Consider the following 12,936-nt stretch of genomic DNA (forward strand, 5'->3'; position numbering starts at 1 on the left):
GTTCAGGTTCAGGTTTAGGTTCTTTATTTGTACCTGTAGGTTGATTTAGTGTGCAGATAAAAAGACACACTCTAAAAGCAAACACAGACAACAGACACATCGCTAATAAAATAACTAATCAAAGTACACCCTGCTCCGTCAAATCTCAAAATATAGCACTAGTACAAACATGGACATTCAAAATTCATACATAAATAAATAGGCATCTGTGTGACGCTCCTATGATGTGTTAATTTGTGCAATAGCTGCTGGGATAAAACTGTTTTTAATACCGCTTCGTTCTACTCCTTGGGACGACTAACCTCCGGCCCGAAGCAAGAAGCTTAAATTGTGAGTGCAGAGGGTGGGAGTCATCGTCTAATATGGAGCTGGATAACCGCTGTCACTGCCTGAGGGACAGGGTCTCCAGGTTTAGCTGTGGCTCACCAATCAGCCTGCTGGACCACTTTATGATCTCACAGTTCTCCCGCAGTTCACCGCTGCTAAGTGACCTTTAACTTTGTTACGGCGGCTGGTCACCTGTAGAGCATGACGTTGTAGGGCAGGAAGGTGGGCATCAGCAGTTTGATGAGCCTGATGGGCAGCCACAGCATGAGCAGCACGATGGAGCCGAACACCACCACGGACAGGATGAAGCGCCGCAGGTGTCTGTAGATCGGCAGGTGGATCATCTCCTGCACCGGGTTGAAGTCTGGGTCGTTCAGATTTCTCAGAAACCACAGCACTCCCGGCCTCAGCACCTGACGGACACAGCAGCAGTTCATGTTATATATATATATTTGAAATCACAAAAATGTAACCGACAGTCATCAAGTGTTTTCTTCTTAGCAATAACAACGGCTTGTATCTTCATGGTGGAATACAATTATTGTCAATCGCTTTGGATAAAAGGGTACATACAGCAAGCAGCTACATACGAAAGCAAACTCAGGATCGTACCTCTCTCAGGAGGAGGATGAAAGAAGCGAAGTAGAAGACGTAGACCATTCCCACGAGCCAGTGCAGGAACATGGTGGTGCCCGGCGCAGATTTGAAGCTCAGTTCCCTGTCTTTCAGTGACGCATCAAACATCTCCTGCAGTAAGTTAAACGGTAAACAAAGAATACACTTAAACCAATTCAGATTCAGCGTTCATGCTAATTTATTGTCTGTGCTAAATGAATGCACAGTGGGAAATGTGCTGTGATGAATAACATTTGCACATACCATATGATAAGCAGATTTAAATTAGATAAAGCTTGATTAGTGTCTGAGAGTACGTGCAGGAGGAAGGACAAAGATACGTATTGTTCACTTATGTACCAGCTGTTGAGTCTATTTACATTTGATGCATATTTAAGATGGCCTATATGTTGCATATTTGTTTCAACTAAAAACAGCATTTCAAAATGGGGACATTGCAGAAGCTATGGAAAGTGAAAAGACTGAACTGCTGTGAGGAAATGTTGAATATGGTTAATCTATTTGGAATAAGCTGTACTCTGCTCTGTTTGTGGATGTGCTTTTATTGTATTTTGTGATTATATTCTTGGCATGTACTTTAAACTGATTTCTACTAACTGCATAAGAACACAAAGGAGAAGGAGAGACTTACTAAAGAGCAGATGTCCAGCCACCAGCCACAGATGAGTGGAAAAACACCGATCTCCACAACAACCAGCAGAGAGACCTGTAATGGAGAGATAAGAGTCACTTATCAGCATATGGAGAAACATGAACCCAGCTGCTTCAAAACATTGCTTTGATTTCCTTACAGGACAAAAAAGTCTGAGTCTGAAAACGGCCACTATTGATTGTTATATATCAAAAAACTAAAAATGCTAATGAGGGAATATGATTCATAGTGTGTGGCAGACAGGCAGACAGACAGGCAGACAGAGAGAAAGACAGACAGAGAGACAGACAGAGAGACAGACAGAGAGACAGACAGACAGAGAGACAGAGAGACAGACAGAGAGACAGACAGACAGACAGACAGACAGAGAGACAGACAGAGAGACAGACAGACAGAGAGACAGAGAGACAGAGAGACAGAGAGAGAGACAGAGAGACAGACAGAGAGACAGACAGAGAGACAGACAGAGAGACAGACAGACAGAGAGACAGAGAGACAGAGAGACAGAGAGAGAGACAGAGAGACAGACAGAGAGACAGACAGACAGACAGACAGACAGAGATACAGACAGACAGAGAGACAGACAGACAGAGAGACAGAGAGACAGACAGAGAGACAGAGAGACAGACAGACAGATTTGTATGGGTGAAACCAGGAACACAGCATGTCCACTTAAAAAGAAGCCTGACTTGTATTCATATTATTTAGGGTCATAGGGTTGTTCAGTTTCTGTGTGATTGCAAAGACTCAGTGTGATATTCAGCTAGTAAATCTCCGTAAGTGGGTTTTTTCTGTTTCCACAGAGGAAGGTGCAGAGTTGCACTAATTAGAGGCGTTACCTTGACAACGATATAGCAGACTCCCAGGAGCCGTCGAGATCTCTGAAACCGGACCAGAGCAGCGAGTCCCTGAAACCGCTGTTAAGGATCAACACTGCTCACACACAGCTCACACACTGCTCACACACTGCTCACACATTTAAAGGTCCCCTATTATACTGTTTTTCATCAATATAGTAAAGGTCTCAGATATATACAGAACATGTCTCTGATTGGCTGAAACACCAAACAGATCATTGCAGCATCCCATAATCCCCTCTGTTTCAGCCCTGTTCCAAAAGTGCTGATTCTCTGTCTGTTACTTTAGATGAAAATAAGGAGCCATGCTCTATTTGGTTAAAAAGAACACAATGGTGCTCTAGGAGGAGATTCAGGTGATAAGGTGGGGGGTGGGGGGGGTTACCTTGCAGGGTATAAGCAGGAATCCTGAAGTCAAATGTAATTCCTTTTAAGACCCTTTCCATACATTTTAAGACCTCATCGCCACTTTGAGTTCTAACCGGTTACCTTGGCGACACACTTTACCTCACATTGACTATATACAGTATTGATTGTCCTTCCTCCTTATCTTCTAACCATTTGGACGCAGACTTGCATTTCCCCATAACGATGTTGTTTAACAACCGGCGTAAACGGGCCTTCGCGCGCTATCAAGCAGTGAGCGTGCGATGTCCTGTTGACGTCAAATCCAACAGGATGCCATAAATAAACTACACACCTACGCAATGATTACATTCAGGCAGACTGTAGAATACAACCTCTTTGGACAATTTATATACTTATTGGAAACAAGCTACAAAATGTAATACCTTGGAAAATGCCATTTAATACTTTTTAATAGCCTTAATTTTCGCTAAATTGATTTATCAACTTTTAATACTTTTTAAGACCCCGCGGACACCCTGCCTTGGTTGCTGATTGGCTAATGGTTACACAAGCCAAAACATCGTTATGACATCACAAAGTGGCCAAAATCTGATCAGCTCATTTTCAGGCAGGTTTTTATATAAATGGATCAGGACAAAAAGAGAGAGAATCTTTGTTCCTGAAACTTCCAGAGTCTCTTTAAACAGAGGGGACACATGGTGATGTAGAAGAGACATGAAGAAGAGGGGACACATGTTGATGTAGAAGAGACATGAAGAAGAGGGGACACATGTTGATGTAGAAGAGACATGAAGAAGAGGGGACACATGTTGATGTAGAAGAGACATGAAGAAGAGGGGACACATGTTGATGTAGAAGAGACATGAAGAAGAGGGGACACATGTTGATGTAGAAGAGACATGAAGAAGAGGGGACACATGTTGATGTAGAAGAGACATGAAGAAGAGGGGACACATGTTGATGTAGAAGAGACATGAAGAAGAGGGGACACATGTTGATGTAGAAGAGACATGAAGAAGAGGGGACACATGTTGATGTAGAAGAGACATGAAGAAGAGGGGACACATGTTGATGTAGAAGAGACATGAAGAAGAGGGGACACATGTTGATGTAGAAGAGACATGAAGAAGAGGATTTTGCATAATAGGTAACAGCTTATATTTCAGTAGACAGAAGGATACGTGACAGAGGATGAGCGTCATGGCGAGCAGGATGTAGCCCACGATGGTCGTGATTAATCCCTCAAAGTGGGAGGCTTGGACCTGAAGAAAAGGGAAGTCAAGAAATCACAGTTCAAGAGACATGATAGTGATAAGATAGTGATAAGTTGATGAGAGCAGTTTCTTACATATTCCTCGAAGCCGAGACCCACGACAGAAAAGTGCCCGATGTGGTAAGGACAAAACGCTGAATGAGGGGAACAAGCATAAGCATTTAAAATAGGAAAGACAAAAGCAATCAACCTGCACTATTCCTATATATAGAGACAGTAGTATCAAAAAAGGATCAGGAACATAAATCGTACAGTAATTCATTTTTACATTTGAGTTGTTTTACTCATTGATGACAGTTTTTACATATATCTGGCACTTTGTAATGTATTAATATTATTCATTGTGTTAATGATAATAAGTGTATGATAACTCTTTGTTTCAGTCTACTCACCGAAGACCAGGATGAAGAGTGTGTTCAGAGAAACCACCCAAAAAACATGCTCCTACAAGAGAAATAACGACTTTATACACTCATCATACAAACGTGTATAAAACATACTGACTATTAGGAATGTAACCCTTACCAGAAACACCAGTGAGCCATCCAGGCCAAGCATCTAAGAGGGGAACAGAGAGATATTTAGGGTCATAGATGTTTAACACAAAAGCAAAAGTTGTAAATTGAGTATTTATGAGTTACCCTCTCCCAGGTGAGCTCCTCCGCCGCTCTGTCCCACTCCAACGCATTCCAGTTCATATCATCTACAGAGAGAAACATTCACTTTAAATACTAATTCACACAGAGCTGCAACAATACGGGAACTATGATTGTGTTTGACTGGCCAAATGTTCCAAGCAACAACAAAGTAAATCAATACTTAAGATCAATGTTGCCATGACATTATTTATGCTTTTCCGGGGACATTTGTTTGCGAAACAACCTGTGAGTGTTTCTCTGCATTCATTTGACCCCCCACAGCTAGACTGATGCGTAATACAATCACAATTCATTATCTGCCTGTTTTGCCTAGCTGCACAGTCAGTTCATTAACACGGAAAATCTGAAAGAAATGAGTGTGATGTGAGAGCTACGGGGCGCAATTTGACACATCGTTAAATCTCCTTCAATGAATGATATGCTTTTATGCCAGTAGTAGCGTTTCTGCTTGTGTTTGTCAAGTGCATTTCCATAAACCCTGTGGTTTGATGTTGCAAAAAGACAAAACCCTTTGGATAATTCATGGAAATCTTTGCCATTTAATTTGGTTCATTAACTGCACTGCTTGTCAAGTGTTATTTTATGATGTAAGGTAAGGCATGTCAGCATATCTCCATAAAACCTGACCAAGTGGAACATATTGAAAATCGTGGTGGACAGACAGACGGTGTTCTTTAACATAATCAATGTGTGTGTTTATGCTATTACGTGTCTCAAAATGAATTCTATTCATACACTTATTTATACAGCTCCTGAGTAGGGACAACAAATAACAACTAAACCTGTCAGAAATGAGCTTAACCCTAAAGTTACTTCTCTATCAGATAAGATAGGACTGTATTGTGTAAACACAGCAGCGTAATAATAAAACTGTACACAGATTCCAACCTTGTGCTCCATTATTGGGGTCTGCATCTTCAGCTGCTGCCCCCTCCTCTTCCTCCAGCTCGGGGTCCTCCACCTGGTCTGGAGGAACATCAGGGGGCTCGGGCTGGGCCTGGTTCTGGGCTGGAGGATCAGCGGGGGCCGGCTGGGCTGCAGGGGGCTCATCAGCTGCTCCCTGCCCCGCAGCGGGAGCCTGAAGTGGGGGGGGGGGGAAGAGGGTGCACGGCTTTAACATGGCGAGATCTTTGAGTGTGTGTAGACTTTATCGAAAATACATCTGATAAATGTATCATGGAGATCGTTTTATCGTGTGGTTGAGAAATGGTATGTCAGGTAAGAATGAATCCCATCAGTTATTAAAAGTGTTGTGAAATGACCATATTTGGATCCGATGAGATTGTGCAGGAGAGACGGAGCTTTCCAACGATACCTCTGAAGACATGGTGCAAACAGCGGTCGCGGTACTTTATGTTACGTTAGAATGCTAACTTTTGGTGAATTCAGGAGAAATCTACAGACGCAAATAGACAAACTATAGTACAAATAAACACCTAAATGTGTATTTTGTACATTTTCCTTCCAAAAGCCTGAAAGAAATCATGTTGTGGAATCAAAATAGCACAAAATCTCAAAATTGACCAGTGCATGAAAAACGATGTTTTTGCCTGCCGTGTCTCGCCTTAAGTATATAACTTCCTTCTCTGGTTTGATTTGTTCTAGTTTGACATCAAGCTACTTAATATTCACTTCCTTAGAACAGACAGAAGGCTCTCTCTTCGCCCATTGTTAGGATTGATATCAGGTTTGTAATTACCATGTATGCACGTTTCAACCATCTGGCCAACACTTCCTGTCATCTTGCTGAGACCTTCCCCTTTCTGTGTGTTTTGAGTGATTGTATTTTCTGTTGGTCAGATCTTGGCACTATTTGCTCGTGCAGGACTGCCCTTTCCAGCTGGGAATACGATTGATTCTGTTAAATAAATGCTATAACTCTTTATTAAATAACACAACTTTGGTTTAAGCTTGTATATTTGTTCTTTTCTTACAATTAGGTGATTAAGTGTAGAATTTCCACCACAAAAAGTACCTCATTGGCCTGTCCGGCTGCATGAGGCGGAGGCATCTGGTGCTGCTCTAACCACTGCGGAGCTCCACCGTGGACGATCTGCTCCCGGAGCCACACCAGGCTGATGAACGCACACAGCGTGCAGGTGACCACGAAGCAGCCCTGTAGACAGTCTGCTAGCAGGTTCTCTCTGCAGGAGCACACACAGAAACACTTTAAGAAACATTCAAAGACACTTTAGTAGTGTTATAGGAGAATAGTGGTATCGTCACTCACGTGGAGAGCATGTCCAGCGGCAGTGTCAAAAGAGAGCTCACAGAGCCGGTAAACAGACACTTGTAGATTCGACCTGAGACAAAGAAAAGATCATAACAATTGTGTGATTTGCACATTTAGAAGACATTTTAATCCGCATTAAACATAAGGTAGAGAGCTTTAGATATCAACTGATTATAATGCTGTCTGTCTGTCTGTCTGTCTGTGTGTGTCTGTGTGTGTGTGTGTGTCTGTCTGTGTGTGTGTCTGTCTGTGTGTGTGTTACATGCCGTAGTGTGTGTGGGTGTGTGTGTTTTTCTCTCTCTCCCTCTGATTCTCCAGGTGCAGCCTGATTGTCCCCAGGTGCTCCCAATCCCCAATCAGGGCCTCCTTAAAGGACCTGAGGAAGGCTGCAGTGGCCTCTCCCTTTCTCCTCTGGCTGCACGGGTGCAGCACGGCGACTTGGTCTCTGTGTGGGACCTGTTTGTCTATCATTGGTGGATTAAATCTCATTTTGTGAAAAAAGAGATCAGTTTCCTCTCTTTTTTCTCGTGCCTGGTCGTTCTGTGTTTTGTTACTCCCCTTCGTACCCCTAGATTTTGGAGGGAACGTAACAAATGGGGGCTCGTCCGGGATTTGAACCCGGGACCTCTCGCACCCCAAGCGAGAATCATACCCCTAGACACTAGTGTGTGTGTGTCTCTCTCGTTGTTACTGTTGTTGTCTGCTTGTTTTTATTATTATTTCTATTTTCTTCTTTTTTCCATGGGTCTTTAATTCAATTGTATAATGAACTACATGTGGTTTTGTACGTTTATAAAAATGTAAGTGAAAAAAAAAAGACATTTAAATCCAGCAAGAAATATGTTTTTGTTGAGGGGAAATGAGTGAAGTTTCATTGTGATATTTATTAGTGAAATGTTTGATCCTATTCATCTGTAGTGTCTCTCCTTAAGATAATAAAACACAACTGAAGCGAGTTCTTATCAAGAATAAAGGAGGCAATCACCATGACCTTGAGCACACACACTCTGTTTATATTTGCTGTGTGTGTGTACTACTTACATGCAGTGAGAGGAACCACCCCGAGCCAAGCGAAGGCCACCAGTGTGTAATGGAACCAGTATCGGATGGCCGTGCCCACGCTGGTCAGCAGCCCGGCACAGATGTCCTGGATGGGCAGACGTGAGGGCATGTCCGGGGAGTAGACTGACGAGGAGCAGACGGGGACAGAGTGAACCAGAACGTTTCATTAATATTTACATGTTGACACAAAAGAACTACATCTGGGAGGCTTGTTTAGGACACTTTGGGCTGTGTGATATATTCAAATGGATGATACATCAAGGCCACGACTACTCACTTGGTGTAAAAGCAAATCGGTGCTTGCATAATTCACAGTACTCCTTCCTGCTGTGCTTCAGCCACTGGACCAAACTGTAAAGCAACATTTAGTCAGAAGTAGAACACGATTTAAAACGATAAAACATGAGCTGCTTGGCCTTTTTACTGTTTGTGATCAATAGTAATGGAGAACTACTGCAGAGCACAGATCAATAGAAACAACCAGAGTCTGGGATGTCAACATTGTGAGTCTGTAGTAATCGGATATGATGTGATGAAAACATTGACTCAGAGCACTTAACGTTTTAGTCATTCTATCTCTGATGAACATGGAAAGGTATCAATTATTTCTGAGCTGATTTGCACTTTTTGTCGCCCATAATAACTTGTTGTGAACATGACTAGACTCGAGGATTACCATCTGGGTTACAGAGTCATTACAACAGCTAATTCCAACACATATGACAGCATTAAAGACAGAACAGGGTTAAAGGTCATCCACACCAATACCTGTAACTTTAACTATAGCATTTTAAAAATCAGTCAGGCTTTAATTAAAGAGTCCAAACGCTACAACAGTGAGGAAATAGCAAGTGGCAAACAATAATGGGATTACATCACTGACAGCCAATCAAATAACATCAAAAAAGGAAATAAAGTCAAGCCTCCTTCTTCAGTCAACAACATATCTATGTCTTCCTGCATCCATGGTGCTGCACCAAGGCTGTTTTTGATTCTCTTTTTTCATAACCTTATCTTAATTATTCTTTTTGCCCAACGTACAGCAGCAACAGTCATCGATATCTATTGTTGGGCTCTGACACAGCTGGAGAGGACTGCGTGTTTGGCGCGATTGTTTACAGAACATTATTCATTGTTCATCATTCATTGTGGATGCTTACATCGTTGTATTTACAGTTATGTTTAAAAGTGATCGTTCTCGGTGCAGACGAACAGCTGTTAATGTTTCCACTCTGATCTTCAAACGTTCACAAGGTTTGACACCAGGAGTCATCTCCCCAAGACCAAACACAATTATACTTTGCAATTGTTTTAATGCAGTTTGTTCCGTTCAGAAATAAGTTGTGCAGTGATCAGTATCATAGGTCCACAACAGATGCTCATCTGTGAGAAACTGGCCTTATGATGAAGCAGATGATCAGCTAAAAAGAAGAAACTCATTCTGGTGTGTCTGCTACCTAAAAGTTGTTTTGGGTTTGAGCAATTCTTTTTTAAATTAATAGCTAAGGTTAGCTTCAGCCTGCGTATAGTCAGCACAACTACACAATGCATACACAATAGACTGTTATTCTAAACTTTGTGGGGTGGATGCAAACTAAAACACACCAATGTTCAACAATCAGCACAGAACAATCCAGGCCTGGCCTCTGCCTGGGGGGTTTCCCCTCACCTGACCCTCTATAACCAGTGATATTCACACATGAGAAAACAGCACGCTCTTCAAAATACCTGCAGGGGCTCGTATAGTTTTCACCATGCAAATACCACACAAAGGGGGAGTAATGTGGGACATAAAGAAACACACTTACCATTCCTGGTGGATAAACTTGATACTGCCAGTGCAGACACAAGGGTGGTAGAGGGGTTTGTCGGGGGTCCCCTCAGAGCGGCACACGCGACAAATATCCGCTGCACACACACAAAACATGTGAGTTAGTTTCAAGCTTTTCATTATCATATGAACAACAACTACAGTGAAGCACAACACTTCATTCAGGATGGTTTATTTGGCACGTACTGGCCTTTAACACATATTAAGCTTTAGCCATTTGCACTGTAGTCTAATTTAGGGCTTCTTATTATCGTTATAATGAATCTGATGATTATTTTGAACAAAGCAGAAGCTCAGAACAGCAACATCTGCATTTTTGGGATCTATTCAAAATAAACAAAATAAAAATAAGTTTGTGATCTTTTTTCTGTCTATCAATGTATCGTTGCAGCTGTAGTCCATTTTGTGATATCATTTAAATCTCATTAAATTCTTAAGCCCAAAATGTAAATATATGCAAAATGAAAGTAATGAATTTATGTTTGTAGATGTAAACACTAATTTAGTACATTTCTATAAGCATGACAAGTAATAAACACACTGTAATGTAATGAATGTATATTAATATTGTGTATTGTATATATGTATTGAGGTGTTCAGTTTGTAAAACAGTGAATACACAGAATTAAACAGGTCTAATTGTGTCAGGAGTGCGACAGGCTGATGCGACAGAGAGTAAAGGGACCGAGTTGATATGCAGGTTTCTTTCAGGACTCTGATGGTAACGACTGATATTCAGATAAGCTGCTAACTTTGCATACATCTAGTTCCACTGGCTTGTCATCAATATGGTCACATACATATACACACACCATAACAATATGATGCATTACATGAATGCACAATATACAACTTGTTCCTTTTAACAATCCAAATCCTGCACACCATGTTGCACATTTCTGCACCTCTTTTTAAATCTGCACAGCTCTCAGCTCAACTTTGAATTTAGTATTTGTAATTTGTTGTTGATTCTGATACATCACGAGACTGATGACATCACCAGTTTCGTCTAGTCCTTTCGACAATCTCTATTACACTGTTGCTTTACCCTGCATTGTGTGCATTCAAAACAACAGCCATTTCCCTGATTTAACCTGAACCACTACAGCATATTAAGCTATGCTATTCGGCTAAGTGAACCACTAGCAGGCCAAGCTACTCCACGAAGCTAACCACAGTAAATCCCCCCGCTGGGAAGCATTGAAAAGCAACACTTTACAGTCATTTACCTTCTTCTGCAGTGTCCATGATGTTCGCTAGGTTTCTTCCAGGAGTAACTTGTGAGGAGAACCCATCCACGACACAGAGCTAGCGCGTAGCTTGATCAAGCTAACAAGACGAGAGAATGTGACGGATTCATTGACAAATAAAATGGTTTCCCCACAGACTTAACACCAGGGATTTCCTCCTGTGTCTCCCTTCCCATCCAGTCGGTGTCTGCTAAACTAACGCTGGTATCTTAACGGTGTATTTGTATTTATTGTATAAAATAAGCGTTACATCCTCCGCTCAACTGACAGTTTTTTAAACGGCTAGCTGAGCTGGCTAACGCACGCGCTAACGTCACGTCTCCTGTCACAACAGTCTGACTTACAGCAGTTTTACGACAGCGAAACCATAACAACAGTCAGGTGGGTAGTAAATGGTTCTATATAAGTAAACTCTGTAAATGTGTAATGGGAGATACTACAGGTGAATGGGGAAGATAACAACTATATTAACCATTACATATCACCATTAAACGTGGCACTAAATGAGGATGTGACATGTCAACAAAGCATCTGTAAATACCTTCGGATTACAATACAGCTTTATTTGTAAAGCACAGACAAATAAAAACAATACAAAAATCACACAACTCAGCTCACAAACCATTACATAAGTAAAAATACAATTAAAAAGGTGAAAACACAAATAAACAAGAATACAAATAATATATATATTTATCACAAAACATGTGGGTATTGTGATAGTCCTATATGTTGTACCCAATACAGGTTAATTAAAAACAAATGTAGATATTAACTTGACAATAGCTCAATAATAATATTCTTTTAGAAATCAAATATCCCTTAAAGTTGAACAGCGACATCTGCAGGATATTAGTTGAAGCAACAACATGTATGTAACTGTTGTATAAGCATGGCACAAAATACACAGCAATGTATAAGAACACTAACACATAGAATACATCTAATAGATTATACAGATAGTGCACAGCCAAAAAGGAATACTCAATTAATATACAAATGCACGATTAATATTTACATTAAGCACATTAGCATTCAAATCAACTATATTCAACATGCAGCCTGTTCTTGGTGAAAGGGTGTATAAATAATATTAAGTTGAAAGTTTCCCTTTTTTTATTTACATGCTATAATGAATCATTCATACAAATAAATACAATTTATTAGAGCGCTTTTCCAGGTGCTCAAAGCGCTTTACATATTACACATATTAGACATGTAACAGTTATTATGGACAATACCCACAGGAGCAAATTAGGTTATTAATTAACAAGCATTGATTTGATCGAGTAAAATCCTACCAATTAAAATATCTGGACATATTCAGTCACAAAAGTCAAGTTGCACTAATATGCATCGTGCTAAAGAATATCAGAAGTAGCATACTGGTTTTTAGTAAACAGGATATCCTGGGTTCGAATCCCAGCGGAGCCTTTTGGGAGGAGGGTCTCAGGGAAACCATGAAATAAGGACTAAGTAATAATACACAATAAGATTTATTATGTTATTTCTCTGTGCTTGAAATAAACAGTCGCTACGTACTCAACCCTAGGCCTCCTTTAGGACTTGAGTTAAGAACTAATTATAACTAGGGTTGCAAAGGCGCGGAAAGTTTCCGGGAAATTTCCAGTAAATTTCCATGGGAAGTTAAGCTGGGGAATATTGGAAATATTCCATATTGGAAACTTTCCATGGGAATAATAGGAATTATGGGAATTTATGGGAACTAACTGGGAATTGAAGGTAATGTAATCGAATTGTATCATATCCAAGCATAAATATAAACA

The 12,936-nt window shown here is 40.8% G+C and overlaps 1 protein-coding gene across 4 annotated transcripts in view; it reads right to left on the bottom strand.

Annotated features, from left to right (window-relative positions):
- Positions 1–11,479, bottom strand: part of LOC117484072 (E3 ubiquitin-protein ligase MARCHF6) — a 20,648-nt gene extending 9,169 nt beyond the window's left edge. Inside the window, exons 1-16 of one of the 4 annotated variants that reach the window (XM_034132502.1) lie at positions 11,129–11,479; positions 9,877–9,976; positions 8,346–8,419; positions 8,048–8,191; positions 7,004–7,076; positions 6,749–6,917; positions 5,662–5,851; positions 4,756–4,817; positions 4,640–4,672; positions 4,507–4,558; positions 4,190–4,248; positions 4,023–4,103; positions 2,455–2,523; positions 1,595–1,669; positions 940–1,074; positions 520–740 (exon numbers count right to left, since the gene is read on the bottom strand). In XM_034132502.1, coding sequence (XP_033988393.1) covers positions 520–740; positions 940–1,074; positions 1,595–1,669; positions 2,455–2,523; positions 4,023–4,103; positions 4,190–4,248; positions 4,507–4,558; positions 4,640–4,672; positions 4,756–4,817; positions 5,662–5,851; positions 6,749–6,917; positions 7,004–7,076; positions 8,048–8,191; positions 8,346–8,419; positions 9,877–9,976; positions 11,129–11,147 — 1,556 coding nt within the window. In that variant the 5' untranslated portion in view covers positions 11,148–11,479. Of the gene's footprint in view, positions 1–519; positions 741–939; positions 1,078–1,594; positions 1,670–2,454; positions 2,524–4,022; positions 4,104–4,189; positions 4,249–4,506; positions 4,559–4,639; positions 4,673–4,755; positions 4,818–5,661; positions 5,852–6,748; positions 6,918–7,003; positions 7,077–8,047; positions 8,192–8,345; positions 8,420–9,876; positions 9,977–11,128 lie in introns of all 4 variants that reach the window. The other 3 variants (XM_034132501.1, XM_034132500.1, XM_034132499.1) reach the window with 3 other exon arrangements.
- Between the last annotated feature and the right edge of the window lie 1,457 nt (positions 11,480–12,936).

This window comes from Trematomus bernacchii, unplaced genomic scaffold, assembly GCF_902827165.1.
Source record: "Trematomus bernacchii unplaced genomic scaffold, fTreBer1.1, whole genome shotgun sequence".
NCBI classification, from domain to species: domain Eukaryota; kingdom Metazoa; phylum Chordata; class Actinopteri; order Perciformes; family Nototheniidae; genus Trematomus; species Trematomus bernacchii.